The sequence below is a fragment of the Oenanthe melanoleuca genome, chromosome 21 (assembly GCF_029582105.1).
Source record: "Oenanthe melanoleuca isolate GR-GAL-2019-014 chromosome 21, OMel1.0, whole genome shotgun sequence".
In the NCBI taxonomy this organism is placed as follows: domain Eukaryota; kingdom Metazoa; phylum Chordata; class Aves; order Passeriformes; family Muscicapidae; genus Oenanthe; species Oenanthe melanoleuca.
In genome coordinates this window covers 1364586-1387020 of record NC_079354.1, presented here as the reverse complement: position 1 = coordinate 1387020, position 22435 = coordinate 1364586, and the positions used below count along the sequence as shown (strand labels likewise).

At 56.2% G+C, this 22435-nt stretch overlaps 2 protein-coding genes across 3 annotated transcripts; both read right to left on the bottom strand.

The window, feature by feature from the left end:
• Nucleotides 1–228: 228 nt before the first annotated feature.
• HTR6 (5-hydroxytryptamine receptor 6) lies at nt 229–6097 on the bottom strand. The gene is made up of 3 exons (XM_056508202.1): nt 4794–6097; nt 3141–3299; nt 229–2882 (listed from the first exon to the last, which is right to left on the bottom strand). Exons 1-3 carry the CDS (start codon nt 5505–5507, stop codon nt 2490–2492), a joined length of 1266 nt encoding a protein of 421 aa, XP_056364177.1. The 5' UTR covers nt 5508–6097; the 3' UTR covers nt 229–2489.
• A 3316-nt stretch (nt 6098–9413) lies between these two features.
• Nucleotides 9414–21587, bottom strand: NBL1 (NBL1, DAN family BMP antagonist). Of its 2 annotated transcripts, XM_056508073.1 has the most exons (5): nt 21437–21557; nt 15702–15766; nt 11836–12030; nt 11634–11745; nt 9414–10549 (listed from the first exon to the last, which is right to left on the bottom strand). In XM_056508073.1, the coding sequence occupies exons 1-5, from the start codon at nt 21500–21502 to the stop codon at nt 10292–10294; spliced, it is 696 nt and encodes a 231-aa protein (XP_056364048.1). In that variant the 5' UTR covers nt 21503–21557; the 3' UTR covers nt 9414–10291. The 2 variants fall into 2 exon arrangements, with proteins under 2 accessions (XP_056364048.1, XP_056364049.1); XM_056508074.1 differs by lacking the exon at nt 15702–15766 and having other exon boundaries at nt 21437–21587.
• Between the last annotated feature and the right edge of the window lie 848 nt (nt 21588–22435).

Sequence of the window (22435 nt, the reverse complement as noted above, 5' to 3'; positions counted from 1 at the left end):
CTGCCAGGGTTTGGGCACCTTCCCATCTCCAAGACTGTTTTCCTGTCTCCAGGTTGGGGTTGGTGGGTGTTGGAGGCCCTATTCCTGTTAGAAACATGTTTGAGACCCTGGTTGAAAGCAGCAGGATAACCAAGAGGCTTTTGGATGGTTTATGAAAATTCCTCCTGGGCTCTCCAAGCCACTGAGTCTTTCCTTTTGTGTCCCACATACATCTCCAGCCTTAAAAGTCCCATCCAGACAAATTTTTTAATTGGCTTAGAACAAAACCAATACTTGGCACAGGATATACATGGATCTGTTTGATTTCTACCTCCTTCCATACAAGTGGATTGGCTCCACTCTCTTCATCCCCAGCCTCAGAGCAGAGGGAAGAACCCAGCTCTACATCCTCTGCCAGCACAGCTCCAGAACCCTGTGGGAATGATCCACATCTTCCATACAAGCCCCTTTTCTGGCCTGTTTTGCTGCTGAGCCCAGGCAAGTGCATCTGGTAGGAATGTGGCAGGTGTGTGACCCCCCTCTGAAGCACCTCTGGGGTTTGATGCTTTGCCACAAGGGAGGGTTCAAACCCTCCCATCCCATCTGTTGACTCATGAGAGGGGAAATACTGGGATTCCACCTTCCAATTTTGGTTCACACAGGGTTCTCACCCTCCTCCTCCTCCCTGCTGACCCAGCAGCCACATTAATCCCCCCTCTCCTTCCATTCCCAGCCTCCTGCAAACCTTACCTGCAGATCATTCCTCATGGAGTCAGACACAGCTGGTTTGGGGTGATGCTGACCCAGCAAAGCACACTGGTTGGATACAGTGCCTGGCAGTTCCTCTCCCTAAAGCCAGCATGCCAGGGGGCTCAGACCTGCCCAGCTGTGACCTGGAGTGGTGCCTTGCTGTGGGGATGGCAGGGACTGGCTGTGGGACCCCACAGGGATGGGGCTGTTCTGCCAGCTGGTGCTGGTGCTGCTGGCTGCAGGGCTGGGATGGGATTTCTCTGCCCTTCCAAGGGTTTGTCCACAAGCAAACACCTAATTACACAGAACTGCCTGCATGAGACAGTAAGGAATTATTGCTTTTGAGGTTTGGCTTGAAGAGGTGACTCTCCCTCTCTCTTTCCATCTCCCGAGGCTGATTTGGTACTTAACAAACTTCCAGACTCCACAGTGCCTTTTTCTGCTCCTTGTAACTCTGATTGAAGTCCAACTTGTATTTATATAAGGCCATTGTGGGAAGATGCACATCTTGATCTGGGTGCTCAACACCAGCCCCAAGCTCCATCTGTGGCAAGATGCTTAGAACAGTTTGAGGTTTGAGCCTGTGCTCAGCCCTCAGTGTGTCCTGGTCACTCATCCTGTGGCTAAGAAATGCTGGGTTGGTCATACAAACTCCTGTTCAGTTCAATGTGGAAAGAACCTGGCATGTGGCTGCTGCTTCCAGCATCCCGTGTCCAGGGGTGCTCTGTGTCTGTTTGGGTATCAGGGAGTTCCAGAACAGCCTTGGAATTAGGCAGAAGGCTTGGAGTGAAGGGTCCAGGGAGGGCACAGCAGCCAACTGCCAGCCCAAAGGCACTTGGGGAAGAATTTACTAAAATAAATTGTTTTATTGATTTTTTGAAGTGCCCACTTGTCACATTTATTCAGTGTTCCCTCTGCTTATGGCTCTGGGGAGGGAGCTGGCATTATAATTTAAAATACAATATTCCTCTAGATTCTTATTTGAACTGGGGGAAAGTTTCTAATTGCATCATGATAGATTGTCAGAGGGAGGTGAGATGGTTCTGTGCCAGCAGTGGGAAGCTGTGGGATGGAGCCTGTGGGAGAAGCAGATCCCATTACTACCCACAGAGCCACCACGATTGCACAGCACACCCCACTGAGCACCCAGAAATCCCTGTGACATTCTGCACCAAAATCAGCCCCTGCAGTGCAGCTCTGCAGGACAGGACACGGCCAGGCCTCTGAGCTGGGCTGCTCTGAGTGCCAGGAACCTGAGACAGACACAAGTCCAGTGAGGAGACCCAGCTCCAGGGAAATGTGATGTTCCATGGCTGAACCCCAAACCTCAGTGTTCCTGCTGAAGCAGCTCCATGAGCCACAGGATGTTTTTCCACCACTCCCCTCGGTGTGCTGGGAGGAGATTTGCTGAGCTCTGGGTGTGCAAAACCAAGCCTTGATCTGAGGTTAGTGAGACAGAGAGTCTGAAATGTGAGGTTCAGACTCAGCAGAGATGGAAAGGCCACAGGAAGGGTTCGGGGATGGTGACTGTGAGCACAGGAGGGATGGAAGAGAGAGACAAGGCAGGTTCATTCAGCAGCACACCTGGCTTGGCACGGTTTGATCCAACTTGTGACAGTGCTGGGGCCACCGTCCCCTCCATGAGCTGCTCCATGTGCTGGAACAGAGAATATGGGAGACGGCTTGTGGCAAATCAGCTCCCAGAGGGTTCGTGAGGGGCTCCTGGGGATCCCCGCAGCTCCCCAGCCGCGTGTGCCCGCTCAGGCCACGGGGGTGCCGAGCTGCAGCCCCGTCCCGGGGGGCTCGGTGTCCCAGAGGCTGGCGGGGCGAGCAGCAGGGCCCGGCGGGGCTGGCGGCGGCCCGGGCTCGCTGCCCGCTGCCCCGGAGCCCGCAGAGTCGCTGTCGGGCCGCAGGCTGAGCCCGTTCCTGAGGGAGGGGCCGGCGCGGGGCCCGCTGGGCGAGTTCCTCACGGACAGCGACACGGCGCTGGGCCGCGGCCCCGCCGGCCGCCGGCAGCACGGCAGGAACCGGCCCATGGCTCTCTTGAAGTCCCTCATGAACAGCGGGTAGATGATGGGGTTCATGGTGCTGTTGCAGTAGCCCAGCCAGGTGAGCACGTCGAAGAATCCGGCCGGGACACAGCCGCAAACCGCCTGGGGGGACACGGCAGGATTAGCAGGATCAGCAGCCTCCCACCTCAGCCCCAGCCCAGAGCGGCTTCCCAGGCACACCAACATTCCCCTTTCAAAGGAAACCTTCAGATCCCTTTTGAAGAGCTCTCTCCTTGCTGTTGGCTCCCTGGGGAATTGTATCCTTGGTCCCAGAGGTCCAGCAAGACCTTCCGGTGCCTCCAATGGATCCAAAGGGAAAACTTCTGGAAATCCCAACGTAAATCCCCCACAGGCTCTTACCTGAGCCACATTGGTGACGAAGAAGGGCAGCCAGGCCACGAAGAACATGCCCAGGAGGATGCCCAGGGTCAGGCTGGCCTTCAGAGCCTTCTTGCTGTGCTTGTTGGTGAACCTCCTGCTCTCGCTGCTGCCCAGGGGCTGGCTCGGGGCTCGTGGCACCTGTGGCCAGAGACAGGGAGTGGTGGGCAACTGTCCCCAGCATCAGCACTGGCCCCTGCCCAAGAACAGTGGCATTTGGTGCTCCTGATCCTGCAGAAACCCTGCCAGTAATTCCCTTCTCCGAGGGGCAGGAGCTGGGCACGCACCACAAGTTAGGAAGGGGAAGCAACAGGAACCCTCAACACTGAGAGTATGATTTTATTTACTGTAAATTAGGGTTTGTCATTAGGCTGCTCTTTAGAGAAAAGCCCAGCTCAGTCTATGTGAGGATAAAGCCTGCCCTAAACAGGCAGCTCCAGCTGCTGATTACAGCAGCAAACTAATTATGGTTTTAAAAGCAGGACATGAAACATTTCAGCCTCCAAGCACCATAACCCAGCCCTCCATCCCCTCCTGCAATCTAAAATTAAGTGATTATCTCAGCCCTCCCCTGAAATTAAATGATGCTCTGTTGCAACTCAGCTTCTGGCCCAAAAAGAGAACAAAAATCTCTAAAATGAGATGAAGATGAAAAAGGTTAAAAGATGAAATTTGAGGGTTCCCTGGCTGACACCTTGTTTCTTCCTCAGCCAGTTTGGGGCTTCAAGGAACCTTTTGGGCCTCAGCTGAATGACAGGGGGATAGATGCTGCTCCTCCAAGGCACAGCAAAGCCCCTGAACATCCCCTGACTCTGTGGATTCCAAAATCCTGGCATCCTGTGAGAAAATAAACACTTTATGATATTTATTTAATTCTCCTTTTCCTTTTGACCGTCTGGTGCAGCTTGTTACGTGTGGGGGAGCTGGCTGGAGTCCTGGCTCTGCTCTTGGAGAGAACAAACTAAATCAAGGTATTTAAAGGCAATTAAGTTTGCCTTTTCCCTGTAGGATATGAGGTCAATAAAGCCTATTACAGGGAATTAAAGCTGTTAGATTTAGTGGCAATTACCTTCTCCTGGAGAAATACAAACAAGTGCAGCCACGTTTTTGTTATAAAACCCACACACTCCGGTTCCACCGGCGAGAGCTCGAGGAGGGGTTTGGCAGCTCCTGTTATAGAGCAGGTAACAAAAATAGAAGCTTCTGTTCAAAATAAGGTGCTCTCGGGAATCTGGCATTTGCTATTAGTTAAAATCCTTCTCCCCCGTATGTCTCACACCCACCACGGCCAAGATTTACGAGTGGAAAGTCAGATAAGATTAAATCCCCTCGAGGATGACGCCAGCCAAGAAGGGGGCGAGATCGTTTATTTCGCACTGCTGAGCATTTTTGCCTGAATCTTATTTATTTCTCTGCTTCTGCTCACGCTGTCTCTGTGCTCATGAGCAGCTTCAGAGCTCTCCGTTGCTGGGACAAGGCATGGGGCACCTCAGAGGATGTCAGGGAGGCGGATGTCACCCAAAATCTCCCTGCCTGCGGGTGTCAAAGCTGGCTCTTACCCATCCAGGAGGCAGAAACAGCCCAGGCAGCGGCATTGTGGGGTCTGCCAGAGCAACATCCCTGTGGGCACCTTACCTGTGCTGTGGCCTCCTCGGCGGTGGCCACGTTGGAGGCCAGGGAAGCCACCTGCACGGCCTGCTTGCGGGCGGCCAGCAGGATGCGGCAGTAGGTGAAGGAGATGGCGGCGGAGGGCAGGAAGAAGGTGAGGCAGGAGGCCACCAGCGCGTAGGGCAGGCTGACCTGCAGCCGGCACTGCTCCTCGTCGCCCTGCCCGCTCAGGGGCAGCTCCAGCTCCGGCTGGTGCCAGCCCATCCTGATGGGCAGGAAGGAGGCCAGCGCGGCCAGGGTCCAGCTGGCCAGGACGAGCCCCAGCGCCCTGCAGGGCGTCATGCGCAGCTTGTAGCGCAGCGGGGACGTGATCAGCAGGTAGCGGTCCAGGCTGATGACGCACAGGTTGAGGATGGAGGCGCTGCAGCACATGACGTCAAAGGAGGCCCAGAGGGAGCAGAGGTCCCCCCGCAGCACCCAGCGGCCGTAGAGCTGGTTCAGCATGGCCGGGGGCATCACCACCAGCCCCACCATCAGGTCCGACATGAACAGCGACACCAGGAAATAGTTGGAGGTGTTGCGGAGGGAGCGCTGCGTGAGGATGAGGAGGATGAGGAGGGAGTTGCCTGCCGTGGTCAGCAGGATGATGAAGCAGAGGAAGGCGGCCACCCAGCTGCTGCCCACCAGCAGGGAGTGCTCCCCCAGCACGCTGGCGTTGGGGGTGCCCAGGTGCCCCTCCATGAGGAGCTGGGGCAGGGCTGGGGCCCTTGTGCAGCGTGGCCTGTGCTAAGTGATCATCACCAGGGCTGGGAAAGGAGGATCATCTCTTTCTGCTCTGTGTCTGTCCTCCCTCTCTTCCCCCACTCTCTCTTCACCGGCACTCAGGGCAGAGTGACATTCCCAGGAGCCGGTCAGCAGGTTCCCTCCCCGTTACTCACAGCAGTTCCTCGTGCCTGGAAATCCCCCTGCTCTGGGCTGTCCCTGGGTGCTGCTTCTGCCTGCTGGGGACGAGCTGGATGCAGGACTCCCGAGATGCCAGGGATGGCAGGATGCTTTGGGTACCCTGATGCTCTGGATGCACTGGACCAGGGATAATAGAACACCGAGGTGCTCTGGATGCTCTGTACCCAGGATATTCCAGATGCTGGGGATGCTCTGTACAGAGGATATTCCAGATGCCAGGACTGCTCTGTACCCAGGATATTCCAGATGTGAGGGCTGCTCAGTACCAGGATACCCTGGATGCTGCGGATGGACTCCAGGATGCTCCAGATGCTGGGGATGCTCAGTACCCAGGGTATTCCAGATGCCAGGCTGCTCTGTACCAGGATGGACTCCAGGATGCTCCAGATGCTGGGGATGATGCTCCAGCCCCCCCAGGCTCAGCTGTCGCCCCTCAGCTGAGCTGGGCTCCCTGCAGAGCTCTGTCCCCGGGGTCCCAGAGCTCCTCCGTGCCCGGCGCTGCTGCCGCCGCAGCCGGAGCCGCCAGGAGCGGCAGAGCAGCCTCGGGAGGACCGGGATGCTGCTCCCGGCCAAGCCCGCCCGGGAGGAGGGAGATGCGGAGCGTGGAAGGGATTTCTGCCGCGGCAGAGGAGCGTGCAGCCCGCGGGGAGGTGTGAGAGTGGGTGTGTGCAGCTGCCAGCCCGACTTTCACCTGCTGCTGTGGGTGCTCACAAAGGATGCAGAAATGCTGATGGAGGAGGTGGGGCTGGGGGGGAGAGGAGGAGATGAAATGAAGCGCTAATGAAAACGGGGATCTGGGCTAAACTCCGCAAAGTGGCAGCCAGAGAGTTCCCGGTTCTGCCTTAAAGAGACAGCCCCGTGCCCTGCCACCTGTGCCTGGAGCACCTGGCAGCTGGGCCAGCAGGTCAGTGGCCAAGCCTGGCCAGCAGCTCCAACTTCCAGGCTCCATCCTCCACTTGGTGATAAAAAGCGAAATTTTGCAAAGTCAGATTAAAAAAACAACAAACAGCTGCACACAACAGCCCTCAGGAAGCAGCCTGAGGACTGACTGGCAGATATTCCAGCAATCTGCAGCCAGGGATGGAGGGGCAGAGACAAGGGAGAGCCTGGCCCCTCTGCTCCTGGGTTATTTGGACTGGCCTTGGGGCAGCCCAGCTCCCTGTCTGAGGAGCAGTCCTGGGTGCACCCACAGCAAGCTGCCCTTTAACAAGTGGGAGGGAACATGTGAGAGGAGCCAGCTCAGAAAACCCTCCTGAGTCTCTGTGTGCTGCTGGGAATTCCACAGTGCCACCTGCACGCTCAGGGCAAACACCTCAGGCTGCTGGACAGGGACTGCTTGGGGGTTTTTTGAATACCCAGCTCCCCAAAGGTGGGATTTCCCAGGAAATGGCTGTGATGTGTGTTGGGGGAGAGCAGGACTGAGGGCAGTGGCTCCAGCACAGAGCAGAGCTGAGGGTGTGCCCTGGCACCCACCCTGTGCTCCCAGGGCCAGGCACTGCCAGCTGCCCATTCCTCCCCAAGTGCCACTAAAGCTTTCCTGAAGCTTTTCCTGGGAAGCTGTGCTGCAGATGTGTGGGTGAGAGCCAGCTGTGCACCCCCAGCACTGCCCACCCACCCTGGGACAGAAATCTGCCTCTTCACCAAGCCCTGCTTTTCCAACCACCTTTCCAACAAATTTGTGGTGTTTTCCCAGTGCCTGAATGGGCATTCCAGGCCTGGGAACCATCTCTGAGCAAGGGATGGGGAGTGGGAGGCACAAACACACAGAGTTATCCCCCCCAGGATCTCTGTGTCAGGGAATCAGCTGCTGCCACTCGTGCCAGGACAGGCTGTGCTCCTCCTCTGCTTCCCCAGGAGCCTCTCCTTGGATGCTCCCAGCCAAACCTCCCCGGCCACCTCAGTGTCACAGGGTGCTGGCAGCAGTCCCAGGGCACTGCACACATATGTGAGGCTCTGATTGCAGCAGGAGGTTTCCTCAGAAAAGCTTTGCCCCAGGAAACCCTCACTTCCCCAGCCCATCTGTGCTGGCAGCAGAGAAACCCCACCCTGAGCCCACCCTGAGCAGCTTCCCCAGCCAGGATAAGGGAATGCAGCAGCACAGATTTATCCCAGCTGGGTGCACAGGGAGGAAGTGATGCCACAGTGCAAAGCCAGCCCTCCTTCTCAGCCCTGCTGCATCCCAGCATCAGGAACATCCCAGTTTGTCTCCAGAGCTTTTGCTTCTGAGGAGGAGAGTGGATCAGGATTGTGGAGTGGTGGAATGGTTTGGGTGTGGAGGGACCTTAAAGCTCATCCCATTCCCAACTCCTGCCATGGCAGGGACACCTTCCACTGTCCCAGGTGCTCCCAGCCCTGTCCAGCCTGGCCTGGGGCACTGCCAGGGATCCAGGGGCAGCCAGAGCTGCTCTGGGCATCCTCCTCCCAACATCCACAGCACATCCTTCATGCATGGGAGGCTTTCTACACTTGGTTTGCATGTGTTGGCTGGGGAAGGGAATCTGAACTGATTGAAACAAAATGTGTTTTTAAAAACATGCCATAAAATGAAAACTAAATCTTACCACTGTCCCTGCAAAAGCCTCTCTGTGCTGGCAGCTGTTCCTGGCCTGTCTGTGCTGTCTCCCTGTGCTGCATTTCTGGACACATCTGCAGGGATCATGGACTCCACCAGCTCTGCTCTCCAGTACCACAAGCAGGGAAAGCAAAACCAGGTTGTCAACAGCCACCCCAGCTGTCAACATGCCAAAAGGAAAAAAAAAACAAAAAAAAACCAAAAAAACCCAAAACAGTGAGACAGAGAGACTCAAACTGAGCTGAGAGACTTCAGTGAGGACATCCAGGCAGTCCAGGGCTGAGCACATCCCTGACCATTGCTGAGAGCACATCACTGACCATTGCTGAGTGTCCTTCACTGACCATTGCTGGGTGTCCATCACTGACCATTGCTGAGTGTCCATCACTGACCATTCCCCAGGACACATCCCTGACCATTGCTGAGCACATCCCTGACCATTGCTGAGAGCACATCCCTGACCATTGCTGAGTGTCCTTCACTGACCATTGCTGAGCACATCCCTGACCATTGCTGAGAGCACATCCCTGACCATTGCTGAATGTTCATCACTGACCATTGCTGAGCACACATCACTGACCATTGCTGAGCACACATCCCTGACCATTGCTGAGTGTCCATCACTGACCATTCCCCAGGACACATCCCTGACCATTCCCCAGGACTGCCCTGGCACCAGTGGCACCGAGCTTTGCCCGGGCACACATCTCCCTGCCAGGGATGCCTGATCCCGGCCCCTCGGGACGATCCCGCTGGTTCCCACTGCTCAGCCCCCCTTTCCCCAGGGATGCCCGCTCCTGTGCAGCATTCCCGCAGCATCCCCGAGCCGCTGGATGCGGGGCCAGCCGGACCGAGGCTGTCACCTAGTGGCAGCAGTGCCGGAGGAGGTGGCTGATCCCAGAGATCCCGCAGGAATCCCACACAGCGGGACCCACCGCGGCTCCCAGGGCCCTGTGCAGCCCCCACGCTCAGAATCTGGGCTGGGTTTTCCTTCCAGCAGCTCCATCTCCTCCTTTTCCCGGCTGGAAAGCAGCAGAACCTCTGGCACCGCTGCCTGTCCTGGTGTGTCCTGGTGTCAGCACTGCCAAAAAACCACACAGGCACCACAGCGCTGAGCAGTGGAACTCAGAACTAATTTATTTAAGAAAAAAAAAAAAAACAACCAAAACTTGGCAAAAGGAGGGGGAGGCGTTGATTACAAGCTCTGGAAGCTCTTGTCAGGACAACTCCAAGGAATCAGCTTTATACAACAGAGAGGGGCAGCAGAGGCTGTGCCCACCCTGACCCCAGCCCTGCCCCAGCCCTCCCTGCAGCCCCTTCTCCCTCCACCACCATGGAAATGCAGCAGGGAGAGGGGGAACAGGGCTGGAACCTCCCCCAGACCCTCCCAGCTCTTGGCCTTCCCCTGCAGCCCCAAAAGGTGAAGCCCCAGCACTGATGACCCAAATCCCTCACGCCCAGGAGCAGTGGAACGTGGTGGCCCTGGGGACAGCAAGGTGAGGGCTGTCACCACCACGGTTCCCAGTCCCCTCACACAGCCCCAGAGGGCAAAACCCTCCCCAGGAGCCCTGGTACAAAGGGCTGGGGCTGGGCTGAGGTCAGGGGGTGCCAGGAGTGTGAGCTGAGCTCTGTGGGAGCAGGGACAGAGGAGGCAGAAGGGGAGCAAGGGATCCCTCAGGGGACTGTGGAGAAGCTGCTTCCCTTCTTCCTCCTTGCTGGGCATGAGGAAAACTCAGCAGGACTCAGAGGCCTGGGACCCTGGGAGCCCAGCCCAGCCCCTGCTCTCAGCCAGAGCCCCTCGTGCCACTCCTCTCAATATATTATTATTATTATGTGCAAGTAGTTTTGCATCAGGAAAGGCTGAGCCCTGGTGTCTCAGCCTGCAGCTGCAGCCTCAGCCCTGCTGGGGTGTCGGGGGGCAGAGATTTGATTTGACAGGACAGACTCCCCAGAGCCCTGCACAGCCCTGCCAGGACAGTCCAGGGCTGGGTCACTCCTCGCCCTCCTCCTCGTGCTGCTGGTGGCTGGAGGGTTCCTGCAGCTCCTGCTGCTGCTGGGGGTGCTGGTGGTGCCCCTGGTGGGCCATGTGGCCCTGGTGGGCCATGCTCTCCTCGTTCAGGTACACATTGAACAGGGCTCCCTCGTGGCTCTGCTCCTTGCCACAGGCCTGGCAGCTGCAGTGCAGGATCTTCTCCACCAGCTTGTCCACCCTGGGGATCTCCTCGTTGCCTGGGCAGTCCAGTGTCACCTGGGCAGCAGGACAAGGACACAGTGAGATCAGGCTCCCATGGCCTGCCCCAGATCTTACAGATTTGGGGTGTTTTGGGGCAGGTGTGGTGGGTTTCTGTCCATAGAAACAAACCCCTGGTCAGTCTGCAAGGTGGGAATTCTCTGGGAATGTTGTTCCAGACACTCAGGGAAAATCACAGAATCTTCAAGGCTGGAAAAGAGCTTCAAGCTCATCAAGTCAAACTATCAACCCCACCATGGAATTAACCTAGCACCTCTAAATCATGGAATCCAATCATTAAGATTGGAACAGACCTCCAAAACCATCAAATCCAACCCACGACCCTTCCCCACCTCTCACCTAGCCCAGAGCACTGAGTGCCATGTCCAGTCATTCCCTGGACACCCCCAAGGGACAGGGACTCCTTGGGGAACTTCTTCCAAAGCCTGACCACCCTTTCAGTGATTTTTTTTTTTCTTATATCTAATCTGAACCTCCCTTGAGGCCATTTCCTCTCCTCCTTTCACCTGAGACACGGCAGAAGAGACAGACCCCCACCTGACAGAGCCAGCAGGACACAGCAGGACACTGCTGGCACTGCAGTATCAGTGAGACAGCAAAAGCCACCACAAGAGGTGGTGCCAAGCAGCCCAGGTAGTTTGGATAAACCCTCTCATCAAATGTGAGCTGAAAGTGAGGCAGAGAGCAGAGACAGCTCCCTGGGCTCTGGGCTTCTCCTGGTTTGTGGCTCTCAGGATCAGAGGTGACACAGAGCTGTGAGGTCTGAGGATGACTGGCTGTGGGAGGAACTTCTGGACATCAAACAGAGACAGGAGCAGTGACAAAGGGAGCAGTGGAGAGAGCAGGCATGTGGACAAGCACAGGGATAAATAATGCAGGGAATGAGAGGGGATGGTTCTGCAAATAGAGGGATGTTGGATCATTCAGCAGCTCCTTCCACCCAGGCAGTGGACACAGTACAGTCGCCTGAGACACCCTGGAAGGAAACCATGAGTGGGAAAAGCCCAGAGAAGGAGAAGGACTGGCCCAGACGTGGTGTCAGAGCAGAGCTGAGGCCCCAGGAGCAGAGCAGGATACTCACAATTTCCCACATGGACTGGGCTGGCATGCAGGAGTCGCAGTGAACCAGGGACTCTGTGGACTGGGGGAAGGTGTTGGGGACGCTGTAGCTGAAGCACTGTCCCAGACAGGCCCTGCAGAGACAGGGGGGTCAGGGCAGCTCTGCCCCTCCCAGCCAAGGCAGAGGCAGCAGTGTGCCTGGCAGGGCTGGGCAGGCTCTGTACCTGTTCTGGATGGATTTGGAGTCGCAGCCGCTGTGCCCCACGATCTGGGTGATGTTCTTGGCCTCGCACCAGGCGCTCTTGTCCGGGAACAGGGCGAGCTTGTTGATGGGCGGGGGGGCGGCCAGGAGCAGCGCTGGGAGCAGGGCCCCCAGCAGGACCCGTGGCATCATGGCCAGCCCTGCCACCATCCTACACCTGGGCACACAGACACACGTCAGCAGCAGCACAGACACCTGGCAGAGCAGCCCAGCCAGCCTGTCCTGCCTGCGGCAGCTCTTGGTGTTCCCAGCACTGCTCCCTCCACAGAACACTGCCCCTGCATGGGCTGTGCTACTCTGCCTCCTTCCTCTTCCAAACACTCCTGGGCCACTCAGGTACCTGTGTTACCTCTCCCCAGCTCTGTGCCTGGGACAGCAGCAGGATTTTCCTCATTTCCCACCACCCAAAGCTGGGCTGGGAGAAGTTTGCAAAGCAAAAGTGTCACAGCCACGAGTCAAGCCAGGCTGGAGAAGTCCCACACCAGAGAAATGTTTTTATTTGAGGAAGGAACAAGCCTTCCTGCTTCCTTTTCTCCCACCTTGAAAGCCAAAGCTGGCCCTGCTGGGGACCCCTCTCCAGGGAGTGGCAGCAGATGTCGCTGCAAGGCAGCAGCACAAGGGCACATGGAAACCTCAGCCCAAGGCTGGAAACCCGCAGCAGAGAACAACACAAAGTTTATTTGGACAGAGCCACTCCAGTTCTGCAGAGGGTTATTCCCAGCATGGGGGCTGGGGCTGCAGACAAGGGGGGTCCTTGTCACAAGGAGAAACCACCAAAGGTGTTTGGCTTGCAGGTCACTCCCCACCCCCAGAGAAATCCCCACCAGGATTCCCTGCTCTGCTTTCCAGCCAAGGTGCCTGAATTAACACTCCCAAGTCACAGGGGGAAGGCAGATGGAAAAGCAGCACAGAAACAGGGAAATTTTTTCCTGTGTGGGGTTTGGATGGAGTCATGGCAAAAGGCATTTATGAGGTTTGTTAGAACCATGTTATTTGTTATTTCCTTCTATTTATTTATCCAGACAATGATTCACAGCCCACACTGGAAAGACTCCTGTTGATTCCCATGGCTCCTGGGCCCAGCCCTCTAACACTTGCTGGGAAGGAGAGGAAAAATGTCCTGATCTTCCAGAGTCCTCATCCACACCCCTGGGCTGCAGGACCATCAGATTTATCTGAATGATTGAGATGTCCTCCTAAGCAGGGATTTTAGGGTCATTATGGGATTTTGCCCTGTTATCCCTCCACTGAGCTCAACCTCCTGGATCTGAATCAAGAGACAGATGAGGAAGATTCTTCCCTCTCTTCCATCAGACAGAAAAGAGCATCTTCCTTCATGGGATCTCTGGAGGAATCTTGTGGTGTCTCTGCTAAATTTCCTCCTTTTCTGGTGATACAAGGATCCCAGGAATGCACAACACCTGCAAAGCCCTGGCTTTGTAACCTCCCAGCACCTGTGGGATGTGGATCCCTGGATCCCTGGTGGGAATACCTGCACAAAGGGACTCTGCAGGTGTTGGCAGGAGATGAGCAGAGGGTTTGAACTCCTGAGCTTGCACTGCCACTGATGAGAGTTGTGGGTTTAAATACATCAGTCCTGAAGAGGACTCTTGTGCCTGAGGTTTGTTTTTTCCATTTCAGTGAGGGAATTCTGCAATTTCTGAAGGAAGGACGTGGCTAAGTTGCACACACAGGCTCACACGCACTTGGCTGGCTTTCCAAAACAAGCATCACTCATTCCTCAAATGCCAGCAGCTCAGTGCTGAGGAATCCTGCTCCCAAAGGCAAGTCCGAGATCAGAGCTGGGATGTGACCCAAGGAGCAATCCCAGCCCCCGGGGAACAGCCCAAATTCCTCTGGAGTCAGCACACAAGTTCACTTCCACATGCCCGATTACAGAGCAATTTCCCTCTTTGCTAAGGAAGGTGGGGTTTTTCCAGGTTTCTGTGCATCTCTGCCCAGCTGCAAAGAGACAAATATTCCAGTCTGTGCTGTGTTTCCTGGGATCTGGGCTCCTGGAGGGAGGTGTTGGTTCCTGCTGCTCAGGGCAGACCCACTGCAGGAGGAAAGAGGGATCCTGCTCTGCTAAAGCCTGGATTCAGAAAAGCACTTAAACATGTGCTGAAACCTTCTCCTGTCCTGAGCAGGGCTGTGTTTGTAACCCCAAGGGATGCCAGTGCCCTTTGCAAGGGGTGGTGGAAGAGTCAGGGATTGGGCACCTCCAGCAGGGAAACTGGGAATCCCAGTAGGGAAACTGGGCAAAACCCAGCAGGGAAACTGGGCAAAACCCAGCAGGGAAACTGGGCAAAACCCAGCAGGGAAACTGGGCAAAACCCAGCAGGGGAAACTGGGCAAAACCCAGCAGGGGAAACTGGGCAAAACCCAGCAGGGGAAATGGGCAAAACCCAGCAGGGAAACTGGGCAAAACCCAGCAGGGGAAATGGGCAAAACCCAGCAGGGGAAATGGGCAAAACCCAGCAGGGGAAATGGGCAAAACCCAGCAGGGGAAACTGGGCAAAACCCAGCAGGGGAAACTGGGCAAAACCCAGCAGGGGAAACTGGGCAAAACCCAGCAGGGGAAACTGGGCAAAACCCAGCAGGGGAAACTGGGCAAAACCCAGCAGGGGAAACTGGGCAAAACCCAGCAGGGGAAACTGGGCAAAACCCAGCAGGGGAAACTGGGCAAAACCCAGCAGGGGAAACTGGGCAAAACCCAGCAGGGAAACTGGGCAAAACCCAGCAGGGGAAACTGGGCAAAACCCAGCAGGGGAAACTGGGCAAAACCCAGCAGGGAAACTGGGCAAAACCCAGCAGGGGAAACTGGGCAAAACCCAGCAGGGGAAACTGGGCAAAACCCAGCAGGGAAACTGGGCACAACCCAGCAGGGGAAATGGACAAAACCCAGCAGGGGAAATGGGCAAAACCCAGCAGGGGAAACTGGGCAATCCCAGCAGGGGAAATTGGGCACCTCCAGCAGGGGAACCCCTTTGGAGCTGGAGAAATTCCAAATATCCCCCATTCCTCAGCACTGCTATCCCCCCGCCCTGCAGCCCCGAGCACAGCACATCCCCAGCAGACGGTGTTTTCCTTGTCCCAGGAATGCTCTGGAAGCCGCAGGGCCGCTCCTCGAGCAGATCCCGAGTTCCAGCAGCGCCCGGGAGCTGCAGCAGAGCTCGGGAGGAGCGGGGCTGGGGCAGTCATGCGGATGCAGCGCATCCCTCCGACAAAAGCACCGCGTTCCCTCATCCCCCCGCTGCGAAGGGGAGCGAAAAAGGAAGACGAGGCACCCGAGCAGGTTTGCAAACTCCCGATTAAATGAAGGCATTGAGCGCATTCCTCCGTGACAAGCTAAATTACACGTTGCAGCCCAAAGGAACGAGCGTGACCCGGCGGGAGCAGCCGCTTCCCGGCACACAGGGGCTTCTTTCTCTTCCCTGCGCGTTTTTTTCCCCCTCCGGTCAAAGCTCTTCAAGCAGAAAGTTCAGCTCAGTTCCGGCAGGGCAGACCCTGAGGGTGCCCCAGGGCAGCTCCCTCCATCCCTGGGGAGAGAAATGACTCAGCCCGGAGCTGGCACATCCTCCCAGCACAGCTGCAGCCCGGGCTGAGCGGCTCCAGAGCCTTTCCCACCCCGAGGAACGGCTGAGACCCGGGTACCACCCCTGGAGTCCTGCCCACAGCCCACCTGCAGGTGTGCAGATCTCCTGGCAGCACCTCAGGTGTTCTGTGTCACCCAGAAGAGCTCCGTGCTCCCACCCCAGAGTCCCCCCAGCAGGAAAACAGCAGCAGCTGGGAAAAGCTCCTGGGCTGGAGGACAATCACTGGAATTACCTCGGGGGCCACGTTCCCACCGTCCAGCCCACAGCTGTTCCCAGACATTTGGAAACCAAACACTTCTGGAGGAAAATAAAACAGATCTAATCAGTTTTACCCTCTTTTTCCAGTGGGAAGTTTACACCATAACACAAGACAAGCTTGCAGGTGGGCACGGGGAACGTTTCACCAGTTGTTCAATGTGTTTATAAGTATTTTTCTTATCCAGGATCTTGCAATTCTGCCAAAGAACCACAAACACAGGTAGATTGTGCTCATGGCACCACAGCCTCTGAGAGACAAGAGCCCCCAAAACTTTACAAACATCACCTGGGCAGGGCTGCCAGGCTGTGAACACAGCACAGAAACCTCAGGGACACTCAGGGATCCTTTGGAGAGCTCAGCACACATGGACAAGGTGAAGGTTTTGGATTTTGGTCTGGGTCAGCACACATGGACAAGGTGAAGGTTTTGGATTTTGGTCTGGGTCAGCACAGATGGACAAGGTGAAGGTTTTGGCTCCTGGTCTGGGTCAGAGCTGCATCCCCTCCCCTGTCCTGCCCCTCCCACCCAGCTGGGCTGAGCTGCCCCAGGGTCACAGCACGTTGTGTGCCGCTGGTTATTTGTGCTGCTCTGCTGACAAGAGCTGCCACAGGCAGCACAGGAGGGCCCAGAGCTGCTCTGTGCCTCAGTTTCCCTGGCTGCAAGAGCAGGGACAGGGGACACTGAGTGAGCTGGTGCCTCACTCAGAAGGAAAGCACAGGGAGGTGTCTGCAGCGCCAGACTCGCTCCTGTACCTGCAGGTGGCCAGGAAATGTTACAAGGAAAATTATTATTGAGGCACCCAAAAGGATGCAAAGCCAGAGTAAAGTGTCTGCTTGGTGGCAACTGGGAAGAAACATCCCAGGAAGAAACATCCCACAAAGAAAGATCCCACAAAGAGACATCCCAGGAAGATCCAGGGCACGGCTCTCCTCAGGCACAGGGTGAGCTCTGTAACTTCTGAGCACCACTGGGGATTGGCTCTTAGGAAACTCAACTCAAATAATATTTACTTACATGAAGCAAAACAACTTATAAGTCAGCATTATTAAAAGGAAAAGCTTAAATCTCAACTGCAAAAAACTGAAAAGTCACTGTGTATTGAAAATATCTATCCAAACAACAGATGTTATTTAATATCTCTTCTTATTAAATACTTCCCTCTTTTTGAAATTTGCATTTATCTAAAAATTTACAATTTTGGGGATCCTTACTGTAGTGACTGTATCAGCCCTAAAAAATCTGATTGAGGTACAATATGGGCAGGGGAGAGGGAAGAGAACTCTGCACTGAGAATGTCTGGAGGTAACACACAGGACACAAAAGTGCTTAACTGAGCACAGAAATCTCTCCCGAACCCAGAGCTCCAGTCTTGCTAAGCTGAGCTGCAAAATCTGGGGAGAAATTACAGAAAAATAAACAGGGAACTACCACAGGAAGACATTTGATATTTAACAACCACAAGAATCCATCCTAAGAACTTTTTGATAGTGGAGCAAAAGCTGTGTCGTTTCTCAGTGTGGACCTGGCTGTGTCTGCTCCTTTCAGGAGCAGATGTTGGAGCTTCCCTTTCTGTAACACATTAATTTCCACTCAAGCACGGTTGGGCAAGTCACAGAAATAAAGCAGAAATAAAGAAAAGCAGTACAGCATTTTTAAAGCCCTCTCCCCTCCCCACATTGGCCAGAATGCCAAAAGATGTTGGTTCATTGAGAGTTTTAATCTGGTTTCTCGACCATGCACTGAGCACTTGGGAGATTCGATTTTTGCAGCTGGAAAAAAAAAAAATCCAAGCTGCTTTACCTACAGAAGTCATTGGAAAGCTACCCCTGGACTTAGGCTGGGGTCCTGAAGGAGCTCTGCTGGAAAAGGGACACACTAATGGCCTGTAGAAGAGGCCAGAGTCACATAAACAGTTCCTGGTAATTTATTTCAGTTGCTCAATTTCTTCAGCATTAACAATCACAGCCAGGAAAATGCATCAACCTAAAGCTCAGGAACAAATCCTGGAGCCACACCTCCACTCCCTCTTTTCTTGAAGAACGTGGGGCTCTGCAGCCCCCAAGAGCAGCAGGACAAGTGGGATGGGAGCAAGGGTCAGCTTTGGGGATCAGTGTGGGGAGCTGGAAACAAACCTGGGACCAAGATCAGCTGTGTGGGGAGCTGGAAACAAACCTGGGGCCAGATCAGATTTGTAGGGAGCTGAAACCTGGAGCCAGATCAGCAGTGTGGGGAGCTGGAAATGAAACCTGGGGCCAGATCAGCTGTGTGGGGAGCTGAAATGAAACCTGGGGCCAGATCAGATTTGTGGGGAGCTGGGTACAAACCTGGGGCCAGATCAGCAGTGTGGGGAGCTGGGTACAAACCTGGGGCCAGCCTGCAGCAGCAGCAGCAGTTCTGGGGAGCAGCCTGGGCAGCCCCAGCTCCCTGGGCAGGGATGCTCCAGGCTCTGCCCAAGCCCTGCTGGGGCAGGACGGGTCTGGGGCTGTGGCTGGAGCATTCCCAGCCCCTGCAGCTGGTGGGAGCACAGCTGGGAGCAGCTCCAGGCCTCGCTCACATGCCTGGACCTGAGCAGGGCCTGGCTGCCTCCTGCTGCTCCTGGAGCTGCTGTTTCACAGAGCCAGGACAGCCAGCCTGGGGCAGGGCATCTGCAAGTGCAGGAGGGTGGCAGGTGCCCAACAACCCCATGGGCAGCAGGGATTTTGCTGCTCTCTCTCCTGAGCCTGTGAGCAGCAGTTCCCACCCAGCTGGGAAGGGAAAATCTCCAGCAGCACAGCAGCACTGGGGGAGCCTGAGCATCAGCCCTCACCCAGGGCAGCTCCCAGAGCACCTGGCTGTGCTGGAGCTGGGTCACTGCCATCCCCTGAGCCAGCACAGCTATCAGGACAGCAGCCAACCCCCTGAGCTGCAGGGAGCTGCTGGGCTCTCCCCAGACCAGGGCTGAGCAGGCACTGGGCACAGAGCTCCTGCCAGCAGGTTCTGCTTCCACTGAGTGAGGTAAACTGGGACTGGCTCCTCCAAATGACTCCACTGGTGCAAATGAGATCAGAATCTGGCACTGCTCGTCCTACTCAAAACAAGTCTAACTGGAACCAGATAAAACCAGCTGCAGTGCAGAGTGGCCACCAGGATGATGATTTTTTTAATTCCTGCAGGCAGAGGGGAGCTGTCTGGGATGCCAACCACGCTGGCTCTGGGTCATTCATTACCAAACTTGCATAAAAACCCAGCACAGCAGCAGGGTTGTGCCTGCAGGATCAGGTTCCCAGCTGCTGCAGCAAGAAGGGGAAAGAGGAAAGGAGAAAAGAGCTTGTGGATGGAGCTGTGGGTATTTCAAAATCCTCCCTGCTGTCTCCCTCTCCTTTATTCCCGTTCAGGCCATTTCTTGGTCACAGCAGCAGAAATTCAGTGACCTGCTGTGGTTTTGCCCTCTTTTAGTCTCTGCTTTACACCACACCAGCCTCCTCAGCTGTGATGGCACAAACCCAATGTTTGTGTTATTTACCCATGGCACTGACCAGAGCAGAAAAACACATGAAGTGCAAGGCCAGAGGGGCTTGGAGGTGATGTAACAGCTGGTGGCCCAGCTGGTATTTTCTGTGGCTACCAGGGCTGACCTCACACTTGACATTTAGACAATTTCTCCTAAACTGCAGCACTGGGCCCACAAAGAAATCACACAGTGACCGGGCAGCAGTCCCTTCCACTCTGGACAGGTTGCTGGAGCTCTGTGTCAGAGGAGGAGGAGGCTCAAACCACATCTAAGAGTGGCCCAGGCAGCGGCTCCATCCTGACTCCATTCCCAAAGCTCGGCTTGGCCGGGCTGGGGGCAGCCCCACAGTGCTGGGGTGGGTGCTGGGCTCTCACTCCCACCCTCGGCGCTAATTTCTGTCCAGGAGAGCCCTGGCCCCTCTCCCCAAACAGCACTGCCCACCAAACAGAGCTCTGGGAACGGAGCACAGAGTCACACCACCCTCACTCCCACCCCACTGCTCCCCCACAATGACAATTTATCAGCTGCTCAGGTTTTTAAGAGTCTGATTTATGAAGTTTCTGTGCCCTCAGCCTGCTGGACCCTGTTCCTCTGCTCCCTGCTGTGTCACAGGGGACACAGAGCCCGGGCGAGGCTTTTTCCATCGACTTCAAAACAAAAAGAGCAGGAGCAAAACCCAAGGACGGAGCGAGAGCCTGGCTCTGCCTGCCCCGTGGTCGGATATGGGATCTGGCAGAGGAACTGCGAAAGCTTTAATGGGAACAGCATGGAGCTCGGGCAGGAATCGCTGCCCAGGAGTTTCCTCTGCTCCTCGGGCAGGTTCCCAAAGCTGCACCAGCTCAATCCGCCCCCGGCCACGCCAACGCTGCACCAGCACGGGCAGCTCCTCAAGGCTCCTCCAAAAGCACTTCTGCACCTCCAGAGCACCCAAAATTCCCTCCAGCTCTGTTTTCCTTGCTCCAGAACAACGACCGGGCACTGGGAAGGTTTTACTCGTTTGCCCTTTTTGTGAGACCACAAACTCCCCAAGCTGGAATCCAGCGCTGAGAGGTCACGCCAAGAGCCCGGATTCTTCTCAGGGCTGTTTGCAAACACTTGGGATTTTTATACTGAAGGCAAATTCCATTTCCCATCCTGCGGTTTGCAAATTTGAGGCGAGCAGACTTTTATGAGATTGGAGACTGCCTTCAAAAGGCAGAAGTGCCCAGTGTATGCAGCTGATTTTTGGCTGGTTGGACATTGCAAAGAGGGCACTGAGTTCTTTGGCTAAAAATACAAAGGAAAATCTCTCCATATTGCTAGGATCTTTCCCACTTGTTTCAGCAGGGTGCAGATTTTCCCCCCAAAAAACCCGCATGGAAAAGCTATGGTGTCCTAAATCCACAAACACTTCGCATAAACTGAATTTTTAATTTGATGGGGTTAAAATCCTGTATGTAAAAGTTAGATTGTGGAGTGGAGCAGAATTTGCTGGTGCCCTCATAAGAGAAATGTTGGTAGGTAATAAGGGATTGTCCAGACCAACTTTAATGCAGCCTGAAAGTGAGCTAAAGCATGTTCTGTTCCCAAAACACCTACCAGAGAAAAAGAGAAATCCCCGCTGATCTTAAAATGCACAGAACAAATAAAACTTGCCGCAGACACTGAGACAAATTGAAATGCTACGTTGGGGTTCAAAAAACAGGTCGGGATATATTGGATATAAGCTTTACAGTAAGTGCCTAAAGTATTTCCATGAAACAAGGATGTAAATTAATCCCCGGGATGAACTTTTCAAGGAACAAAAGTTTACTGCCTTGCCATCGGGAAAAGTTCTTTCTTTTATGATCGCTGAACTAGCCCGCGTCCGCCGGCGCTGTGGTTCATCGCTCCTGAGCGTTCCCGTTCTTCCCTCGGCACTTTTGTTCCAAAGCCGGCAGGGATGGGAAGGAGGGAAGGACTCCGTACCACAGATGTGCGACCGACCCCGCGTTTATTCCACTGCAGCTAAAGCGGCGGTGCAAACAGCTCAAGGACTGCAGAGCAGAACCCCCGAACCCGCCTCATCTGCAACCCATTTCTGCGGCAACATCCTCATCCTCCCGACCATCCATCACCGCCGGGGGAAGGGAGGGTGAGAAGCGAGAGGAAAAGAGACGGGAAATGCGGTGCGGGGGAAAAGCAGCAGGTTCGGGGCGGGGTGCGGGGCGCACAAAGCCGAGGGCTCCGGGCTACTCACCAGCCAGGCGACGGCGGGCGCATCCCGTGGGGTGCGGGGCCCGGCGCTGCCCGGCGGCTGCCGCATCCCCGGCGGCCACGGGAGCGCGGGCGGGCGGGAGCTGCGAGCTGCCGCCTCCCTCCCTCCCTCCTTCCCTCCTGCCCTCCCTCCTTCCCTCCTTCCCTCCGTCCTGCCCTCCCTCCCCCCGGTGCCGGGCTCCGGGCGGTGCCGCCGGCCCCGCTCGCGATTGCACAATCGGGCTGGGAAGGGAGAGGAGGGGAGAGGAGGGAGGGACAGCGGGAGGAGGCAGCGCCCGCCCGCCCCGCCGGGAGACCGAGAGCAACGAGAGCCCCCGGCTCCGAGAGCGGGGCTGGAGCTCCGGGAGCGGGGCATGGTGCTCCATCAGCAGGGCACGGAGCTCCGAGAGCGGGGCTGGAGCTCCGGGAGCAGGGCATGGAGCTCCGGGAGCAGGGCATGGAGCTCCGGGAGCAGGGCATGGAGCTCCGAGAGAGGGGCTGGAGCTCCGAGAGCGGGGCATGGAGCTCCGGGAGCAGGGCATGGAGCTCCGGGAGCGGGGCATGGTGCTCCATCAGCAGGGCACGGAGCTCCGAGAGCGGGGCTGGAGCTCCGGGAGCAGGGCATGGAGCTCCGGGAGCAGGGCATGGAGCTCCGGGAGCAGGGCATGGAGCTCCGAGAGCGGGGCACGGAGCTCAGAGAGCGGGGCTGGAGCTCCGAGAGCGGGGCTGGAGCTCCGAGAGCGGGGCATGGAGCTCCGAGAGAGGGGCTGGAGCTCCGAGAGCGGGGCACGGAGCTCAGAGAGCGGGGCTGGAGCTCCGAGAGAGGGGCTGGAGCTCCGAGAGCGGGGCATGGAGCTCCGAGAGAGGGGCTGGAGCTCAGAGAGCGGGGCACGGAGCTCAGAGAGCGGGGCTGGAGCTCCCAGAGCGGGGCATGGTGCTCCATCAGCAGGGCACGGAGCTCAGAGAGGGGGCTGGAGCTCCGAGAGCAGGGCACGAATCTCTA

Coding starts and splice junctions, on each gene's coding strand:
- HTR6 (XM_056508202.1), bottom strand. CDS start 5,507: ATGGAGGGGCACCTGGGCACCCCCAACGCCAGCGTGCTGGGGGAGCAC. Junction 3,300..4,793: donor CCGAGGAGGCCACAGCACAG/GTAAGGTGCCCA, acceptor CTCTGGCCACAG/GTGCCACGAGCCCCGAGCCA. Junction 2,883..3,140: donor TCGTCACCAATGTGGCTCAG/GTAAGAGCCTGT, acceptor GTGTCCCCCCAG/GCGGTTTGCGGCTGTGTCCC.
- NBL1 (XM_056508073.1), bottom strand. CDS start 21,502: ATGCGGCAGCCGCCGGGCAGCGCCGGGCCCCGCACCCCACGGGATGCG. Junction 11,746..11,835: donor TCCAAATCCATCCAGAACAG/GTACAGAGCCTG, acceptor CTGTCTCTGCAG/GGCCTGTCTGGGACAGTGCT. Junction 10,550..11,633: donor CCCAGTCCATGTGGGAAATT/GTGAGTATCCTG, acceptor CCTGCTGCCCAG/GTGACACTGGACTGCCCAGG.